The 22,091-nt window shown below is 43.7% G+C and overlaps 1 protein-coding gene across 1 annotated transcript in view; it reads left to right on the top strand.

Moving 5' to 3' along the window:
• Window positions 1-18,317: 18,317 nt before the first annotated feature.
• URI1 (URI1 prefoldin like chaperone) overlaps window positions 18,318-22,091 on the top strand; it is a 41,489-nt gene continuing 37,715 nt past the window's right edge. Inside the window, exon 1 of the mRNA XM_082289837.1 lies at window positions 18,318-18,762. Coding sequence (XP_082145963.1) covers window positions 18,688-18,762 — 75 coding nt within the window. The 5' untranslated portion in view covers window positions 18,318-18,687. The remainder of the gene's footprint in view (window positions 18,763-22,091) is intronic.

The following is a 22,091-nucleotide window of genomic DNA, read 5'->3' as shown; positions in this document are numbered from 1 at the left end:
AAGAATGGTCTCCTGTGTTTTCTTTATAAGGTGGAAGCAGTTTTCCTTGCAGATGGTTTGAAGATGAAGGTTGGAAGGCTTGGGGAGGTACAGAGCAACCCAGCCTCTTGTCTGAGTTCTCTTGGCAGCTGCAGTGAGAGAGGCCAGGCAAATCTGGGGGATCCCTGGTAGAGGCTGTACAGCAAAACACAGCTGGAGTGACTTTGGGGCTAATGCTGTGCCCAGAGACTGAGCTTGACATTGGAGGGACTCGGCTCTTTGTGACCTTCCTGTTGTTCTGTGGTGCCCCTCACCTTGACACTTGTGCAGCTTCCACCTGGTGCAGCTGGGTCAGGTGTCAGATGATGGCTGCTTGGTGACCTGTGCAACTGTTGCAATTTCAGTGCATTCCTGGAAATGTGGGTAAGTATCTCCAATTACAACTTGAATTTGTCGTGGTGACTGTTCGGTTTTTTTTTTGTTTTGTTTTGTTTTTTTTTTTTTTTTTTTTTTTTTTTTTTGTTTTTTGTGTTTTGGAAGTCCTCATCACAGCCCTGCAGGGGGAATGGGTACAGAAGTCAAACCTCTTTCATCTGAATAATTTCCTTTCAACATCAGGGCACTACAGGAAGGGGAGGCTTGCTCTGTTTTCATCCTGCATGGGCTCCTGTCCAAGAGTTTTCATCATCACTAAACTTTTGTGACAAGCTGAACTCAAACATTTGTGGGGGGAAAAAGCATAGGAGACATGTTTGGTGTCCTTGATACTGTAAATAATTGCTGGACAAGATGGAAGTAACGTGATGAAGAAGAATTGATGACCTCTATCAGAAACACTAATGAAACATTTCTGTTAGAAGGGAATTACAGGGTCATGTTTGTATGGCTTTTCATAAGAAAATATTTCATATTAATTTGCTACAGTGCAAACCTTAGGATAGAAAATGGCTCCTTATGTCTGGTTCTATGTAGAAATCAACGAGGTAGAGCAAAATTGTTGCTAACCTGCAGCTTATATAGTATTGCATTTATTGAGGAGTCTAGTTAAATCCTAAACCTGCTGTTATATACCCATTTATACAGCAAATACCTGATGCTCTTCTATTTGTTTAATATACTATTTGCTTAATGGACCATTGACATAATCATTTGATATAGATTCCAGTCATACCATGTTACCAAGTCATGCTATATTAATACAGCCACATATTAATGGTGGAGGGCAAGCATGTTATATTATTATCCATGACCAGTTAGTTTCTGGCTATCTTAGGGACACACTTCTCTAGGTCTTAGTCTTTATGGACCTGATTTTAAGAAGTCTGAGCATTCCTAGCTTCCACTGAAGTGAACTGTATCCTGCTGGATCCATATTTTAGGGTTATTCAAAGCCCCCTAACCCAACCTGTGAGCACATCACTGTAATTGTACATTCCACTTGCAGTTGGAGGTATTTAAGTTCCTTTACTGTTAACAGTTTTCTTACATTTTTACTCAATGGATAATCAAATAATGCTTTTCTTTCCCTATTTCTTTTTCTACTCAATCAATCAAAAGATGTCTATAAGGTCAGAAGGGACTGTTTATGTCAGGAAAGCATGTGCTGCTCCAGGCTGAGGGCAGAGTGGCTGGAAAGCTGCCTGTGGGAAAGGATGTGGGGGTGCTGGTTGGCAGCAGCTGAACATGAGCCAGGAGTGCCCAGGTGGGCACACAGGCCAATGGCCCCTGGCCTGTACCAGCAGTAGTGTGGCCAGCAGGACCAGGGCAGTGATTGTCCCCCAGAGCACAAGTCTTTATGAGGAGCAGCTGGGGGGGCTCAGCCTGGAGGAGCCTCAGGGGGGACCCTATCGCTCTCTACAACTCCCTGACAGGAGGGTGCAGCCAGGTGGGGGTCAGGCTCTGCTCCCAGGGAACAAGCAAAACAACAAGAAGAAATGGCCTCAAGTTGCACCAGGGTAGCTTTAGGTTGGATATAGGGAAAGATTTCTTCACTGAAGGGTGGTCAGGCACTGTACCAGGCTGGTACAGTTGCCACCCCTGGATGGGTTTAAAGGATGTGTAGATGTGGCCCTAAGGGACATGGCTCAGTGGTGGGCTGTGGGCTTGTTAGCGCTGGGTTATGGTTAAAGGTCCTTTCTAACCTCAAAAATTGTATGACTGATTAATATAGATACATTTAGTTGCACACAAATAGGATTATTGTGCTACAGTTATGATAGCTAGTGTAGCGCTGTACAGCAGCAAATATGATCTCTTCTTTCACCCCCCTCATGCTCAGATTATTAATAACAATATGAAAATACGAGGGACCAGCATGCAGATTCTGCTCTTTGTGGGGTGCCTGCAAAATTAAGTGATCATTATAAATAGGAGGCAAAATTGGCATTTTATCTGTCTCATACGCTGTAATTAAGTAGCTGATTTCTTCCTGATGTGGCAGCAATAGTGGCTATGGAGAGAAGGAGTTTTTCCAGTAATTTCTGTGAAGCTGCCTTACACAGGAAAATAAAGATATAAAGCACAGGTGACAGGGAAACAGAAGAGTTAGTAATAAAAGGACTAAAATAAGAGGTTTGATTTGCACAGATTGAAAAGGATGTAGATATGTTTGAGTGAATGAAAACAGGGTGGAACAGTCTGGATTCCTGGAGCACTGCAGGTGGTGTGTATGAGCCAGAGGGAGGACAGTGCTGGACGGGAGAAGCAAGGAACTTGGGTGCATGAGGAGTTCGTTCAACTGTTTAAGAGAAGGTAGTTTTAATATTCTGGACTGGTTTTAACATTAAAATTCAACTGAAAAAAAAAAAAAAAGGAACAGACTTCTTGAAGAAAAGCAGGCAAATTTTCTCAGTTGTTGCAGAACAGTTACCAGAGAAAGCACTATCCTGCCCATCTCACCTGCTCTGATGGTGATGCTTGCAGGGAGCACACAGGTTGCTCTGAGTAGCAGTCCCACTCTTAGAGTGATGAGAGGCACCTCCTGTGACACTTTCCTGCAGTGTGAAGGCTGTGCTATGTTCCTTGCCAAAATCCTGGCTGTTTTCCTTAGGGTATCACAGGGACTTGCAGGAGCATCTTCAGGGGAGGCTCTGCTAAGCATCTTAAATTGTGTACTTGGGTAATGTCATGTGTAGATGTACATATTTCACACTTGCTAATTCAGAGAGTGCTATTCATGCTGTGCACTGGATAATGTAAAATCATGTAGAAAGTATAACATGAGAGAATATAATTAAAGCTATATGATGTGGCTGCACTGAATATCTTAATTGAGGTCTTAAAGGAAACCAGTTTTTTGTTTTCCCAGTTTTTGACTTTTCAGATTTGTTTCTTTTTGTAGCACTGCCATTTTCTTAGTGTTTGTAAATAACTTTCAAAGCTTCTTAGATGGAGGATGTTTCCCCCCGCTTCCTTTCCAAGCCGTTCTGCGTACGTATTGTTGGAGGAAAACATGTCAAGGGGGATCTCACAGCCTGAGAGAGGTGAAGCTGTTTCAGCTTCATGTTCTCAGGTCCAACCAGCAGCAAGGCTGAAGATATATTTACAGCAGGCAAATGCATGCACCACAAAGATATACATAAATATATATATGCACACAGCTGGGGATACACAGCACTTGCACAAATGCACATACCACTGAGAGCTTCATCCTGCTCTCCTCTCTGTACAATAGTCTGTATTCTATACATAATAAAGTAAGACATAGATATGCACACATGGTGCTGTATATCTATGTCTATACACACAGCACACAGCTGTCCTCAGACACCCAACCTGGCTGGAGCCCTGCCTGCCACTCCCTTCCTGTGCCCTCTGGCTTTGTGATGGGCTGATGGGTTTGGGATGGGCTGCTGGTGCTGTGGAGCTGCTGCTGCAGAGGGAGGCCTGGCACCCTTGCTGGCTAACAGGAGTCACTAAGGGCTGCCCATGGCTGTGGTGCTCCCCTCTTGGGGCTGGCTTAGGGCTGCCTGTCCCCCGGGCTTCTCCCTTTTATTCCCCAGAGTGGCTGGAATCTCCTCTCTTCTCCCTGAACCCTTCAGTGGGTCTTACCTGGACTCCTCACTCAGAGTCCTTCTGGACCTGCTGTGGGATGCAGCAAAGACAGTCCAAGGCGATCTCCAAAAAGTCCCTGCAGAGTTTGGGGGAGGAATAAGGATGTACAGGAATTATCCCACTCAGACAACTGGCAGCCATATGTGTAAGCAAACAAAGTTTTACTGCTTCTCTAAAAGAGATGGTTTTAAAAGCTTTATTTTCTTGCCAGTTGGCTAAGAAGAGAGCAAGGAACAATAGATTCAAGCTGAAATAATTTGCATTTATGATGAAGACAAGGAATATCTACCTTGCATTTTCCTAAAAAAGAAAAATTAAACCCCATTTTTAATTAACTGATAAACTATTAATCAAATTTTTGCAATGTTAGGTGACACATTATTCATTTAGATAGAATGACTGTGAACTTAAACTAATCAAATCTGATTTGCCCACATATGCTTGATTGAAATACATTTTAACTAGCATATACAAAGAGAAAATCTTGGATTTCTTACCTAATCTTCAGAGTATACTGCTGAGTTAATAAGGGCAGTTTTTTTTAAATGAGACCACCATTTCTTAATCTGCATATCAAAATCAAGAGCAACTTAATTGCAAAACACATATTCCTGAAATCTAATCATTATACTGCTTTAGGGTATTTTATTGAAGCATGTTAAATTATGGACAGAATATTAATGATGAAGCTAATCAAACCCAATTAGTCACTTCTAACAATAGTCACATAAATATACAAGTCAGGTACTAAAGTAGTGTAGGTATGGTTTTAAGTTTTTTTTTAATATAAAATTTATGTGATATATATGAATTATATACTCGTTATTTTTAATCTAAAAATCTAGGACAAGTAATTTCAAAGAAAATGTGATATGCCAGAAGACAATGGGACTTGTCCCTTACCATTAGAGCTGACAGTCCTGATTTCTGAATATCTGAATGTTGCTCTGCCATGAGGCTGATGGGCACATGGTTAATAGGACAGAAGGGTGGATCTGCGGGCTCCCAAATATGGGAAGTCGGACGTGCACGTGCGGGTTTCTCTCTGCTTGTGTTGTGATTACCACGGCTGCACAAACTCGTCTGTGTGCTCAGTCTGGTCTCAGGCTGCACAGTGCAAGATTTGCATATGCTGCTACAATAATTGTAGTCTATAACAATTATAGATGTATTGTTTCTGCATTAAAAATCAGCATCTGCCTTTAAGCCCGGTACAGCATCTTGGAGAGATTTAAGCACAGTGGTTATCTTCATGCTGATTCATTTGTGTGTACTTTGATACTGATATTTTGAGTGGGTTTCAGTTTGTTTCAGCTTCCTACTCGCTAATTATGAGAGGGCAGCTGTAATCTTATTTTAGTTCTCTCTAGTCCATCAGAAAATTCACACAATGCAGGGGTCACAGATGACCTTCTACTGATGTATCTTTTGAAAGATGATGTGTTTTGAAAATCCTTTTAAATTGCAACTCTTACAGTTTCCATAATTATTCAGGTCACATAAAAGAATGACTTAGCATATTTATAACCCCTCTTTCCACTTTCAGATTTAAGGACATGTATTTTCTAATTTGTAATCATCTAATTTTAAAAAGGGGTATCCATAAATAATAGGTATGGTTTTAGTGCCAGACAGGGAAGCCCTGACAGGATTTGTGATGCTATCAGTGCCAGCGGCTGTGCTGTGTCAGGAAACTGAGCAGCGTTTTCCTCCTACAAGCCACAAGCACCAGCGGCTCAGGCACGTGCCTTCTGCATGGTCCTGTGCACGGCTGGCAAGGGGACTGGGGAGCCTCCCCTGCTAGATTTCATGGAAGTGGGTCTCCAGTGATGAGCAAGGAGAGCTGCTGCCACAGGCAGTGAAGCAGGAATGGGACAGCATGACTTTCACAGGGAGCTGTTGGGTATAGCTCCAGGGGCTGGGCCACCAATGGGCACCGGCAAGGGCAGGGATGGATTTGTGTAACCATCACAGGAGCAGGTTGCTGTGGAGGGGCCATCTGGCCACACCTGGCTTGGAGCAGGTCTGTGCAGCTGTGCCACCCCGACGGCTCCCAGAGGGGTGGCTGAGGCACAGCTCTTGGGGCATGCTACATGTGCCACCAGAGGTGAAACTTGCTTTTCCACACTGATTCCTTCTTTAATAATGAGATCATACACAGGTGCTTATGCTAGAAACCAACCAAAGCACGTTGGTTCTTGTGTTCAGAAAATAGTTCTGTGCCAGGGCTCTGGGCAGCCCCTGTCCACTGACAATGGTGCTGGCAGCAATCAGTAGCAAGCTATTGCAAACAGTCTGTAATGACACTGGGATCTGCAAAGGGTTTTCTCAAATCAGTGTAAGATTAGTTGAAATCCACTTCTATGAAAAGAAAATACTTCAGTGAAATAAAAGCTGATGTTAAAAGTAGCACTAGAGCCTTAGCTTTACACAAGATTTACATTTTTACCTGCCATGCAAGTCTAAATTGGTTTGTCATAAATAGTGCTCATGTCCACAAAAATAGGCTGAGGGACCAAGGGCTATCTGAGCTGATACATGCTTACATGCTTTTTAATGTGAGTATACAGCTTTTTCCAAAAGGAATCAAAAGCTTCTGGCAAGTTTGGAAAGGGAGATGACTGATACTGTATTGTAAATAGGAAAATTAAGACTTCCTCTACTCCTTCATAAACTCTTCTGGAAAGCTGCCTATGCTCTAAAGGCTGCAGGCTGTTTTATTCTATCTTTCATTATAAAAAGAAGATTGAGAAGTGACTCAATTATAATGTATAAGCACCTTCATGGGAAGAAAATACAGGGTACCAGGGAGCTTTTTCAGCTAGCAGGGAAATGTGTTGGAAGAACCAATGTCTGTAAACTGAAGTGGAAATAAAGCTGCTGTTTCAAAGCGCCTGCTGGAACTCTGCTGGGTTTCATGATGGGTTCTGCCTGTCTTGGTGGTCTTCAGACTATCACAAAGTGTCTCTGAACAGCATCATTTAGTTACTTAGAAACTGTTAATCAAAGTCTAAAGTATTAATGCAAAGCTATTTTGGTGGTCTAGGAGGTTTTGCTGTGCAAGGTGGGGTAGCTGATCTAATAATCCTTTCTTGCCTTGACATCACCAAACCTACGCATTATACTTCCTTGTCCATCATAATTGAACTGCAGCAAATATTTGGTGTTGTCTTGTGAGTGCAAGAGGAAATTACTGGTTCCTTGTTTTTTCTCACATTTCAGTTGCATAACAAACCATCATCCCAACCAGAAGAATACTTGCAAGTAAAGAATCCAGTTTCCTCTCATTCACATAATATCTTGTTGCTCCCATTATTGCTACATTAAGAGTTAGTTCTCTCCAAAGTCTGAGTTTGTGCAACACTTCAAACGCACTGCAGCTGTGTGTACTTGGCAGTGGCTGCCCTCAGCCTGGCCTGTGCCCAGGGGACTGTGACTGTCTGTGCAACCCCTCGGACAAGGGCATGCCTGTCTCACACAGACAGCTGAGTGTCTGGGCGTGCTGAACATGTGGCAGGGAGAAAACCAGTTCACAGTGTATGGAATCTGGGGGAAGACCCACTCCAACCATTGCTTACTGCAGTGTTTTATAAGAATAAATGGGAAACTGCATATTAGTTAAAGCTTATCAGCTGGGTGGTTATTACATCATGCCTGTAGTGAAAAAACAAAACTCTTCTGCTCCAGCTAAACTACTTCAGCATGGCTTGAGTACAGCTTTACTCCCACTGTGTGACTCTTTGGACCCAGCATGCTACATATAGTGGTATTTGAATTCATCAGTGTTTCAAAAGAACACTAAAATTTCACAAGTACATTTAACTAAAAAATCTATATCTAAATAGCATGGAGGTAGTGATAAAAAGGAGGTAATTCAGGCCAAGATATTGCATTAACTTCCCTGTGAAAGGGCCCTTCAGACAGCGTGGAGCCAGGTTGAAGTCACTGAACTAATGCCAGCTTCTTTACTCAGAGCCCAAGGAGCCTGTGCCTTGGTTTAGACAGGTGTCAGAGCCTCCTCTTTGACTTTAAGATGTGGGTGTTACTGGTTTTTTTTTGAGAGAAGTTTAGCAACACCCAAACAAAAACCCAAAACCCTCTCTTCTCCCCCCCCCCCCCCCAAAAAAAAAAAAAAAAAAGGAGCAAAACCAAACTTGCAAAGGAAAAAACCTCACTTTTTAGGGCTTTTCTTTGCTAGTACGACAAAGATATTTTGCTTATCAGAATCATCTTTCTGGAAAGCTTTCCTCCCCAACAGACTCACTGAAACGGGGCAAGAGCATGGCCAATCCCTGTATTACTCCAATCTTACCAGTGACTTCATTAAGGTTAGTTTCCATCTCTGTAATAACTGAATTTTATTTTTCTTAGGTGAGGTGAAAGTTCTGAAATAGTAGAAGAAATGTTAATTTCATATAACTGCATGATTCTTGAAACTGTCTACTGTAACAAGATGGACAAAGTTTGTCCTTTGTTACCATCTTCCCACCTCATGCTGAAGCACCTCCAAAGTGCTAAAGGAACAAAGCCCAGACCCCTTGAATTCTTTCAATCATGGGTGAAATTAAAGTACTTATACAATATTGTAGAGTACTCTGCAAATACTGAGTCACCACAGTGAGTTGTCAGTTCTCCTATAAAAATTACTGAAAATCATTATTGCATGATTTATTTCCCTGGCAGTTTATCTAAAAATAAAAATTGGACCCAGATTTCCTCAAAGCCTCTAAGTCTCAGCTGTTTAAAAACTGAAAGTTAATAGTGAAAGCTGCTGCCTGACAGTTTTAAATCCCTTTTCCTATGGGAGCTGGGGGTATGAGGCGTTAGGAGCTCCCAGGGCTGCAGGAGGGGGTGGGAGCCGTGAGCACGGCCATGTGCACAGCCCATTCCTCCCCAGCACTTTTATACCGTGTGCTTCCCCTTTCATCTCGGAAAAGCACGGCAGAATTGCAGGTTGAGGTACTGTGGAGCAAGTCCTCTCCTGTGAGAGTCTCTCCTACTTGGCCTCTGGATGACAGAAGGTTAATTGTGAGGCTTGGCTGTAAAGAAAGGCTGGAGAAGGTTTGTTGCTGCTTGGCGTGCTGCTGTTTATTACAGATCTGTGATGAATGACACTTCCTCTTTCTGAGAGTTGGGCGTTGCCAGATGTTTGCACCCAGGTTTCCAGGCTCTATAGGTCAGGGCAGAGCTGGTTGGGCTGTAAAGGTTTTTGTGTGCACTCTTTTGGGGATATATGGGTTAAAGCAGAGTCTCAGAATAAAAGCCTGACTCTATTGAAATGAGTGGCAAAACTCCCATTCACTCTGGATTGTCAAAATGATCTGTAGAGCCCCCTAAGATTTGTGTTCTGTTAATAATTATTACTTGTACATAAAAGTAAACTTCTATATTTAAAACTTATAACTTGGCAATGACGGAATGCACATGTCTATAATGAATAACCATGTGAGCCTATTACTTCAGCTCTCCTCTGTTCTCATCCTTTTCTATATTTTACCTGCTATTCATCTGTCCAAATTTCAGACTGTAAGGTCTTCTGGGCAGAGACCATTTTTTCTGCTGGCAAAGTGGCTCTGTGTCAAACAAGGCAAGTATTTTAAATCAGGGGAAACAAATGTTCCTGCGTTTGACAGTTTCTGAACATGAATGCAAACGATCAGGCATGCGTGTCTAGAGATGTGTTTTCTACATATACATATTGTTTCCTTTTAAAGACATCTGCATCTACTGAATCCAGTCCAGAATTTGGCCTAGAAGTTTACCATTATTATGCCTCAATTCAGCAAAGCGTGACTGCAGGGAGACTTAAAATTAAGTATACATGTAAGTGCTTTGTTGGATGGAGGCCTCTAAGATTTTGTGCATTTATGCTCTTGTAATTTTAAAATGAAACATATTATTCAAAGTCTTCAGTTCTTTATGCTGTCACTTCCTCACTTATTCTGATTTATTATATATGTATACACATCTCCTAAATTCTAGATGCTTTTGAAAACAAATAAATTCAAAATACATTTAAATCAAATGTAAAAGTAGTATCTGCTCTTCACTGAGCTACAATAATGTCTTTGGTTCTCCAGCATCACTTTTGTGCCTTAGCAGCAACTTCCCCATCAAGACTGTCTCATGTCAAAACCCTGGTTTTTAGCCAAGAGCAAACATGTCTGGCCCAAAGTGGGGGCTCTTCATATACAAGCAGCCCTACCTTCTTTGTTCCTGAGGATGGCAAATGTTGCTGCATCTGCTCTTCACTGAGCTGCCACCACTGATCAAATGTCTTGTTGAGGGGGTGTTCAGAAGTGCTGCCCTTCCAGTCCTGCCATCATGGGTGATGATGTTTTGAACTTGCTTTTGGGCCAGCTATAATTTTGCATGCAAATTTTAAACCACGGGGATGCCACTCAAGGATGCCTGCCAGCTGTTGCTGGGGCAGAGTGGACCAGGTTTGCATGGAGGTAGAAAGAGAAATGTGGTGAGATGGGCAAGCAGGACCTTCCTTGCAATGGAACCCAATAAATGCAAGTAAACAGACACCAGTTAGGGCTCTTCATGTAAATTGATATGGAGCCCAGTTCAGGTTGATTAAAATACCTTGAATGTCTCCAAAACTATTAGTCAACGAGGTCAATTACATTCAATGTGCCAAAAGATATGAAAATACCTACTTGTCTTTAGCATAGGAGTCTAATAAATCCTGATATGTTGTGTTTTATAAAATTTGTTTTATTCATACATGTGTCCTGAAAACACATACTGCATCTTTTGGAAGCATTCCCCTCTCCAGGGCCCATGGTTGCTTGCCTTAAGGGTTGGGGTCATCTTACTGATGTTTGCTTAAGCATTTGTAGTTTACATCACTCAACAGAAAATATGCACTTAAAGTTGATTTTTTTCCTTTCCCTAAATAATGATCATAAACATCTAGTGGAAATCTTCAGGGGTCAGAAAATATGAAGACAACTGACTTGGTTGCATTTCCTTTGCTAAAAATGCTCTGTGAAGAACCCACAGAGAAGTGGAGTTACACCACTGAGCCTACAGACCTCCATTTGAAGTGCCACCTGCAGTGGTGGTTTACGAGATGAGGTTTGCTCTCCTAGAAGTTATAATGAGACCACCCAGCCCCAACTGCATATGCCATGGATTAGAATTCAGATGGTAATAATTTCTCACTATTACCAAGGCCAGATTTGATCTGGTTATGCAAAAAAGAGTTCCAGTCGTGCTATGACTCTCCTCAGTCTACAGCTTCCAGAGAAACTCTTTCTTAGACAACTCAATGAATTTTTCTCCCTTAGGGAGATCTGTGATCAGGAAGTTACTTTCCCTGAAGCCACAAGGACTGTGTCCGTAATTGGGATTACATGCTTAAGAAAGGACTTGCAGGAATGAATTGTAATATGCTTTTGGTTTGTAGCAGCAGAAGTAGAGGACCATGGCTTCTGGCTTCCTTCAGTTTGTCATATTCCCATCCCAGTTGTTTTGTTAAAAAATTAATGTAACGCTCAATATCATTTGCCATTTTACTGAGAGGAATTAAACAAAATCTGCAGGATATCTGGAAACCAAAGGTGTCTTTAGCAACAAAATGCAGTGTTTTAAAGTAGAAAAATGCCAAGAAACAAAACAAAAGGTGAAATGAAAGGGAAGTTGAATGATAGGGAAACAGGTTTAAGCTTGTCAGGGAAATGCCCTGTTTTAATATGAGTACATTTGTTAAAGTGTATAAGTAAATATATGTAAATATATGTAAATAGTTCTCTGAAGTGAATAAGAAATTACAATTAAAAGGATAGACAAAGTTATTAATTGAAAGTAATGATAAACCCAACCTTTGTAGTTACAAGCTTTAGTTCAGCCACAGAAACTCAGGTAAAAAATTTGGGAAGCAGTTTAGGGCTTCTGTTCTGGCTTGCTGCATTGTAGAGGTGAGAATCCACTTATTTGGAGAAATGCCCCTTGATCCCTTGGAAAGAAGGCAGTGGGAATACTTAGCAGGTACCCCTCCCCTTCCACTGCAAACTGGAAACTAGAGGAAGAGTTTTCTCACACATTAACAGTGTCAAACTGGCTGCTAGTGCTATAGCAAAAATAATGGTGTATAACCTGCCCTTGATCAATAATGGGCAGATAAACATACCCAGTAAAGAGTATTTAACAAGGTCACTTCTGGTTGAGAATTCTCTGTGGCCCTGGCCCAGCTGGCTCGTGCTGGACCTGATGCAAGACCTATATTAAACACACTGTTGTGGGCCAAGGTCTGGCAGCCTGGTTTCAGCCAGCAAAAGTGAAGTGCAGGCTTTGCTTTCTTACAAACTGTGTTTGCTACCGGCTTTGGTTTGTGTGTGCTTGTTTGACAGTTGCTATATTGAAGAGAGTTAGGGACCCAAGCATCAGAAAAGAAGTGGCACATTCGTGGTGTGGGAGACCTCTAAATCTGCCCCTTGGGTCTGCACAAGGGCTGCTCTCACACTGCCACCCTCATCACCACCTTAGCACATGGGTACAGGTATTAAAAAATAAAAAAATGCCCTAAGGTATATCACCTTGTCCCACAGCCATAGGGAGGAGGAGTGAAGATGCAGCAGGCAGGAATTGTGCAGCAAGATTGATTTATTTAATTATTTTTCAAACTCTTTTATAGACTTTTTTCTTCATAGTCTAATTGGACAAAGGATCCCCTTGGGGGTGATTGGCTAAAATCCTAAAACATCCATTGTCAAAATATTTTTCTACTCTACTATAAACAAGACTTTTCAAGGTTGCAGGTATTTGGTTGTTTACATAACTCTGCTACCTCTTCTGTGAGAGAGAAAAGTCTCTCACGGGCTTAGAAAATAGCAAGAAAATCCTTGCTAGCAGCATTTTTGTATCCACATACAGGAGTAAATAGTTTGGGAGAAAGACAGACATCTTTAATGTCACAATCTTCTTGTTAATGGAAATGTGCATTTGGTACTATCTGTTTAACAAGCTAAAAGAACAGATTTCACAGTATCCTTCATACAAACCTCAGAACTTGATTCTCCTTTCACAAATGCAGGTATAAATTGCCACTGAAGTCAACTGAAAGAGTTATTTAATTTTAAATTCTGGGACATATGAGAGGAGATTGAGGCCCTTAAGGTATTTGGTATCTAGGCTATCTTTACCGATACACTGCCATGATCAGAAAGCTCTCCTCCTTTACAGGGAAAAGATGAGGGGAAAAAGCAAAATGACACTAATCTTTTCCGAGTCAGGCTTTCCTCTTGGGTGTGACTACATGCAGAAAAGCTGGGATTTCTAGGTGATACTAATCAAAGATGGCAGAAGCAACTACAAAGCATACAAATAAAGCATCCAAGTTTCATGTACTAAACCAACCATGACAGTACTCACAGAATAGCAGCTAGACTACAGTCAGCTGTGTTCCTGCAAGGGGCCCAGAACTTTATTGCATGATAGTAACATGAAAATAAGCTATGCTGTTATTATTAGCAAACACACAATAAGGTTAAAGCATAATGCACACTAATAGCTGGTTATCCTGCCTTATATATATTTTACATAGATGCCTTTTTTATCAGGAAAAATATGATTTCAATAGATGGTCTCACCAGGAACCTTACGGTCTGTCCCAGCTTTTCTTAACTAGCTTCTCTTAGATGTGTGGCAATGTGTATGCGTGTCTACATAACTATGGGTGATTTCTGACAATTTTCTGTATCCTGGCTGAATCCAATACACAGTTTCAGACTCTTCATCATTACTACCAATGTAGAAACACAACACACTGTATCGATGGACTTTAAGGTCCAGTACCTTCAACCATAATGTAACAGAAAATTAGGCCCTTTGTGCTCCCTGCAGAGACAAATGAACACCAACCTACTTAGTACATAATCCTGACCAAAAACTGGACCGAGGGTAACATCAGTTTGATGGTTCTCAGATATCAGAATGTTAAACATGGCATAGTTGTGTGGATGGATAGCAAGGGAGAGGCCAAGTTACTGACAGAGAGCACATAAATATTTAGCTGTCACCTAGTGCCTCTTAACTTACATTTCAAGCATGAGTTAAGCATGTAACCAAAAATGAGTAGCATGTTGGTGTCATCCCTGAAGCCTCTCACCTTTCTCTAATGAGAAAAGACAGGAGAGAGGAAGGCGCTAATGTCAGTACCATGATGTTTCAGACCAACAACCATACAAAAATCTTACTTGCTCTATGTCTGGACAATGAAAGGTGTCTAGTAGTTTGACTCCATTGTCATCATCTGAACAAAAATACTGTTGTTTCAGGCTGATTAAACTGAAGGAAATGCAGGCTTTGACCATGGTTCTGCAAGCATTGCAAAGCTTCACTCCTCTAAGCTCTAGTGGAGCTGGCTTGCATTCCTGCTTTACCAAAGGAGGGGGACTCGTGGCCATAATTTTTTTTTGTAACAGCAAGGCCCAAAAGGACCTATCTGCAACATAAAGAACATTCATTAGAAAAGTTAATAGTGGTCTTGTTCAGAATAAAACTTTTGGATAGAAAAAATATTCAATTATTGTTGGCAGAGTGGAGACAATTATTCTTAAATATTTGCTGGGGCACTTATCCTCCTGGCAAGTCACAGCAACAAGGAAAGGCTTTTAATCTTTCACAGGAATTTAAGAATCACTAAAAGTTCATAATAAGCATGCAGGGTGAGTGTTGCAGCCAGAATAATATATAGACTTCTAAGGTGGACTTGGTCTTACGGTATTTTGATTATGAGTTAGCTTTAACAAGAGGATGCTGGTTTGGGTTTTTTTCCAACAGTTCTAGCATGTGCTTTTCATGACAGAAGATAGAGTATGAAATTTCCCTAAAGCCTGCTGATGGCCTGGGCAGTTCATTCACTGTTCCTGTTATCAAACTGCCTCCATGTGCTGACAACAGAGGTGGTCACGTCTCTGACCATGTGGGCCACATCTTGCTTTCCAAAGATGCATTCCTCTCACGGAAGCTCTGTCACAGGATAACTTCTTCTCTCACTTGATAATGATGAGCTCCTTCTTGTTGCTTTTCCCCTGTACCCATTTTCCAGCCAATCCCACACAACTGTTCTTAGCACAGCTCTGTATGTATTTGCACACATGTGCGAGCTCCAAAGCTTCTTAACCCTCTTGTCTTCGTCCGTATCTTTCTGTTGCAATCCATGTTTTTAGATCTAAGCCTCTGGTTTTGCAAAACAGAAGGATCATGGATTCAGTTTTGTTTCTCTCAGCAGAAAGACTGGCTGGGGCATTTTCTCCCATGTCTCCTCTTTTTGTCCTCTCCTTGTTTTCCTCTTCCCTTGTGAATGCTGTCTTTGCAGAGTGGTGGTGAATGACTTTTAATGAGCATGGAAGAAGGCACAGACTTCTTTGCCAAAGGAGAATGCCTTTGAGCCAGAGCCCTGGTGTGAGGTTTTCTGCTGCAAACTTAACTTGACCTCTCCAAAACTTTGCTTCTAATCCCCTCCTCTCACAGGTACAGCTGACCTGTTCATACCAAAACTGAAAACATGACACTGTTTTCTCACTCTAAAAGTTTATCCAATTTAGCCAGCTTAGGGTTTGGAAGGAGCTCTGCCAGCAGCCCTGTCTTCAGCTACAGTATGGGCATGTCTGCTGAGCCATGAGTGGCTAAGCCAGCCACTTGGAAGAGAACATGTAAGCTTTGCTTATTTGCCTTTCCCTCACTTAATTACAGAGAGCCCTCCAGAGTTTTCTCCAAGGTTTTATGAAAATCATTTGGTAGGGCATCTAAAGATTTGATGCAGTAAACAAGTAAACAAAAATCTGCAGCTTAGAAGGCCAAATTTCAATTGGATTTATTTTATAATCCATAGAGTTTCACTGGTGACAGTGGTTTTGTACAGGTTGTAAGTGCAAAAGAATGTGAGAAAGGCTTCATGCTCATCTTTGGCAAATGCTGTGTCCCATCTGTTTGTCACTATTAGAACATTTCTTCGTTGGCAGATGAAAAACAAAATGTACAAAAGGATGCCGTAAACTATTCCATACTATCATCAGTACAACCAAATGCAAGCAGTCATTACTCTGGTAATGAGGTAGCCTCTCATTTTGGATCTGTCAGAGGCCTTCAACCCAACACATTCAGCGACCAAATGGCATACTCAGGGCACAGGAAATGGTGAAGTCTTTGGAAGAGGAACCACGAGAAATGATTGCATGTCTTTACATTCTATTTAGAAAATAGTGTCTTGTGATACAAAATTCCCCCTTTGCGGCTCCGCTTCTTACTTAAGACTTTTTAAAGTAAGGCAAAAAATTAAAATCTCAAATAAGATACTGTATCTTTATATTGTACATCTGTTTTATTCTCCAATGGAGTTGAGATAAAATGGGATCAATTACAGCATTTAAAAATGACCTGTATTTGTAGTATTTCCTCTGTGAGCACTGAAGTGAAGTTCAGAGCAGGCTGAAAGGGAATTACGTACAACAGGCATTTAGAAGGACTGCAAGATTCTTATAACCTCTTTAAACTCAAGATATCCTTTTGCTGGTGAGCCATTTCCTAATAACAATATATAGATGTCTCTTGTCTGTTTAAAGGATCCAGAATGCCTCCCTCAGTGACAAATATGTGCCAGAGATTTTAGCTAAATTTCAATTATTCTTGAAGATTATGGATGTAGTTATTTCAAAAACCAAACTACCCAGCTGCAGTTGCAAATTTTTATTTGCAATATTGGAAGCTGTATTAAAGTCTGGCTAAAAGCTAACTTCCAGCTTGAGTAACCGTGCTTTGAAAATTGCTTCTAAATTCCTCATCTGTAGAGCTTTAACAAGCTCTTCAAAGGGGATGGGAGCATGGATTTAGAAAAGTGCACAGCACTTTCTGTGTCATGTATAACACAAACAGTTGTTTTGTGGTATGTACAGGGTTAGTTCTGCTCGTGGAAAGGAGTGTTGATTTTTGGCAGGAGAGGGAGACCCTTGATCTAAGTGTAGGCATGATGCCCCTTTGTACCTCCATCTTATGCCTTACTAACTAATCCCTCTGGGGGGGGAGACAGTATGAGCCCCTCAACTCTACTGGCAAATATAAAACAACAGAAACCCCCATTCACTCAAGGGAAAGGCTCAGCACTAAACACAAGATCTATGACTGAACACACCTCTGTGGTGTTTGGAGTGTACAAGGTGAAACACACCTGCTAGGGTAGCATCAAGCACCACGAGAAGCTGCTCAGGCCTTCAGGAGCACTGCCATCCAGCATGCTGTTAAAGCGTGACTCCCTTCCAGCACCAGCGTGTTCCGCTGGAGGTGTCTAATGGCACTCACAGAATTAGCTAGTGAATTTACTGCACATAAATTACTCTGTGGTATTCCAAGGGTGGCTGTACACCACTCGCTTCCCATGCAGTGAGATTTCCGTGTAGGCAAGCCCGAGTGCTGCTCTAAGTGATTTTAATGAATACTTTGCAATCTGCCAGGTCATGGCAGCCCACTGTAGAGCAAGGACAAGACATAAGGGGTAAAAATTGAAAGAGGGGAAATTTAGGTTAGATACTAGGAAGAAATTCTTCCCTGTGAGGGTGGTGAAGCCCTGGTAAAGGTTGCCGGGAGAGGTTGGGATGGGACATCCCTTGAAGCATTCAAGGCCAGGTTGGACAGAGCTCTCAGCAACCTGGTCTAGCAGAAGGTGTCTTTGCCCACGGCAGGGGGGATGTGGGGACTTGGATTAGAAATTTAAGAAAGCTTTTGTCACTGTTTGGATGGTCAGGCACTGGAATGGGCTGCCCAGGGATGTGATGGAAGTCACCATCGCTGGACGTGTTTAAGAGGTGTCTGGCACTGGGCAATGTGGTTTAGGGGTTACAGGGGTAGTGCTGAGTGGGTGGTTGGACTCAATCATCTTGAAGGTCTCTTCTAATCTTGATGATTCGATCTTTAAGGTCCTTTCTATGATTCTATGATTGTTCACAGCCAGCTGCCCTGCCAGGGCAGACACACTCCCCAGAGCCGGCATCCCGAGGGCAGTTACTGTGACAGCACCTCGCAGTTACAAAGGACACGCGGCTCTGTCCGTCGGTCGATCCGTAATTAGTGCAGGCCCATCTGAGCGCCTTACAGCCGCTGCTTCGCTTTTTGATGCCGAGGCCTTGGCGCCCGGGGCCTGCGCTCCCGAGCAGCGGGCCCGGGGGCACGGGGGCGGCCCAGGCTGCCAGGCAGCTCCGGGGGGTGCCGGACCCCGGCGCGGGGGCCGGGCCGGGCAGGGGGTGTGGAGCGCCCGCCTCTCGCGGCTCGCAGCCGGGTGCCTCCCGCGGGCCGCGGGCGCGTACCCAGAGTGCAGCAGGCGGGCGGGCGGCGGCGCGGCCGGACCCACCGCCGGCACCCACGGCCGGCTCTCCCCCGGCGCTCCCCCGGCGCAGCGGGAGCCGGGCCCAGGCGGCGGCGGCGCGGCCCAGAATGCGACACTGAGATGCTTCTTCCCCCGGCAGCGGCGGCGCCCCGGGCCCAGGCGGCGGCGGCCCCCGCGTGGATGCGGCTCTGGAGCCGGCGCTTCGCCCTGCACAAACATTTTTATAGGACTCATTCGCCCTGCTGAGGAGATCGGCCCAGCCCGGCCGCTTTCCCTCGCCCCCCTTTCCCCGCTCCCCCGGAGACCGCCGGCGCGGCCCAGCCCGCATGGAGGCCCCCGGCGGCGGCGCCTCGCCGCTGAGCCCCGCGCTGCTGGGGCGGCTCCGCCGGGAGCACGAGAAGGTAAAGAGGGCACCGGGGCCGGGCCGGGCCGGGGGGCGCGGGGGGCGCGGGCCGGGCCCGGGGGGGTCCGGGGCGGGGGAGAGCACGTGGCCACGTGACGTCACGGGCGGCGGGCGAGGCGGGCCGGGGCACCCGGGGACCCCCGGAGACCCCCGGGCCGGGGCCGCGCCCCCCGGGACACAGCGCCCCGGACACAGCGCCCCGGGACACAGCGGCCCCGGGACACAGCGCCCCGGACACAGCGGCCCGGGACACACCGGCCCGGGACACAGCGGCCCCGGGACACAGCGCTCCGGACACACCGGCCCGGGACACAGCGGCCCCGGGACACAGCGGCCCCGGGACACAGCGCCCCGGACACACCGGCCCCGGGACACAGCGCCCCGGGACACAGCGCCCCGGACACACCGGCCCCGGGACACAGCGGCCCCGGGACACAGCGCTCCGGACACACCGGCCCCGGGACACAGCGCCCGGGGGGCGGCGGGGAGCGAGGCCGGGAGGCGGCAGGAGGGGAGGTCCTGGCGGCACCCCCCATCCCGGTGCTGCCCCAGCCCGCCGTGGGCACCGGCGCGCCCATGAACGCGTGTTTTCATACTCTTCACGCCTCTCGGTGATTTTTCCGGCCTCCGGAACAGTCACGCCTTCAAAACTGCCCGCGCAGGGCCCAGCCGTGTCTGTGACCTGCGTCATCCCGGGGTCCAGCGGGCTCCTGGGCCAGCTTGAAGAGAGCGTGTATCAAAACTTAACTGTTCATGACTTGCCTTGAAAATCATTGGTTATATCTGAAATGAGTTTTAAAGAACCAGACTCTTCCGTAGAAATTATTCCCCAGAGTTCAGAGGCTAGTTCCACCTGAGACCATAGCACAAAACTCAGGATACTTTTTCCTGTAGATTAAACTCATGATCTAACTCAAGTGGGCCCTGAAAACTTAAGGAGTGCGATCTGGGGCTCGTAGGTTCCAGCGTTGCAGTGAGCTCTGTGTAGGTGCAGGAGTCACTGTGGAAATAATCTGTGGTCCTGTGCAGGGTGTTACTGGTACAAATACGTTTTCCCAGTCTGCAGACCTTTCACTTTTTCTGCCCACCTGATTAAAATTTTTCTAAGCAGATTGTAAGATGCACATAAGAGTTCTTCAGTTACAATGGAAGATTTTATCTACAGCCTGTATTTTGTCACATGCTGGTTTAGGTAAGAAAAGTGAGTAACACTTACGTGGTATAAAAATGTGCCTTGTCTGGAGTATTGTGTGCACAAATGTGTCTGCTTTTGAATACCCATTAGATCATTACTAAAAGACCTGTGTAGCCAACTGACCATTAATGTCGATGAACAGTAAGAGGGTCTGCTGGAATACTCCACATCATCTGTTCTGCACGGATAGGAACCCATTATGCCAATAATTGGTGATAGTAACTCGTCTGCTTGGGCTCCTTCGGTTAATTTTCAAGGTGGTGGAATCTGGTGAAGAATAATTTCCCTGGTACATTAGTGTCAAGCCTAATATGTAAGCACATGTCTGCCGTAGCCATAGAGAATTATTCCCAGTTCATGGTAAGACCCCTCTGTAAGCAAGTTTAAGACTCCTCTTAAACAGATCTGCTCCGGTGGAAAAGAGGCCCAGGAGACCATTAATTAAGCCTCTGTTAGGCTGATGTACCAAAGTTATATTTTATCATAGGGAAACTTTACATAATTTCTGCAAATTGGATGAAAAAAATGGAACACTTCAGCTTCAATATGAAATTATACTAAAGAACTACATATCTTGGTTACAATGGAGTGTCATGATGAAGATATAGTAGACTTTCCTTCTATGCAATGAATATATATAATTGGATTACAGCGGTATTTTCAGTTATGAAAATATTGTATTTTAAGATGGAGGAGGTCTTTTCATTTCAGCTGCCTCGTCTTGGAGATCCGTATTTTTCCCGCAAAATCACTGAAGTTGAAGGCTCCTGTTTTGGTCTCAGCACAAAGATGAAGGAGAATTAGTTATCCAGTACTTTGGTAAAGTAGTAATTGTAGTGTGAGGATCATAGCAAATAGTAAAGTTACTTAGGCAGAACAGTATTTCTATATGCTGGCATTTAAGTAGGCAAATCCGTTTCTTTTAATTACTGGGATTAAAGCAAGCTGTCCCAGTGACGCTTGATTAAGTATAAGGAAACCTATTTATTCCCATTAATCTGAAGGCAACCTTTAGTGGAATTGTGGAATACAGCAGTACCTATCTGCAGCATTAAAGGTAATATTTGAATTGTGATTGGTTATTTTAACACTCAGGCCATTGTACAGCCCTGGTTCAGCTATGGCTTTGAGCTTTTAAGTGCTAAAGAGCTGCCCTGAAGAACTTGTGAACTGAGGCTTCCTTCCTGCTTAAAAATACTGAAGGAACAGGATGTTCATGACTTTCTGTCTTTACTCGGATGGAGGCTGCAACTTCCAGGTTTAGGACCCCTGGTGAAAAGTAATTTAAATTCTTGTTTAGGACTGCTTGCCTGTTGGACAGATTTCATCTTGTTAATTTGTGGTGATAGTAAGACCAAACTGTTAAAAGCAATTTTCAGTGCTCCTACTAAAGGCACTTTGTATAAAAACATGACTTAGAATGTGTATCTTGGGGATAAATTATAGAAGAATATCTAGTAATTTTCATGATAAAGTCCATAATTGGAAGCACAATGCCTGCGTAAAGTTTTGAATATTTCTGTAAGAAGAGTATAATAATGTATGTATCATGGATTACTTGAAAAAGCAATATATGTTAGCTGAAAATACTGCAGTAAATCTATTGCAAGTTAGTGCAGGAATTACAGAATGAATATTTAAATAGGAGGTTTCTCATGCTATAGGGCCTGCGTTTAAACATAATGTTTGACATACATTTATTCCTGCAATCAAGTGGGTTGGGATTACTAACTGATGGGAAGTTGACAAGTCGGATGTGTATGATTTGGAAAGACTTTTTTAGACAGTGAATTTACGGTGGGATGATATGTTCTATAGTTCCTGAGCAATGCAATGACAATATGTGTAATGGGAGACATTACAGAACCAATTAGACCCAAGAGACCTTTGCAGAGTGCAGACACAGGCATGGAGAATCTAAAGGATTCCAGTATTAGATGGCAATATGATTTTTTTTTAAATTTTTTTTTTTTTTTTTTTTTTTGGTTTTGCACTGACAAACACATTTTTTTATTTTCCTTTTAGGAAAATTAGGACAAGGAAGTGACTCTCCTGTCACTCATCATGACAGCAAAGTACGATTAGATTGAGTGCAGCTCTTACTGTAACTCATTGTCCACTGTGCATCATGA

This window comes from Coloeus monedula, assembly GCF_965178545.1.
Source record: "Coloeus monedula genome assembly, chromosome: 13".
NCBI classification, from domain to species: Eukaryota; Metazoa; Chordata; class Aves; order Passeriformes; family Corvidae; genus Coloeus; species Coloeus monedula.
This window is presented reverse-complemented; position numbering and strand designations above follow the sequence as displayed.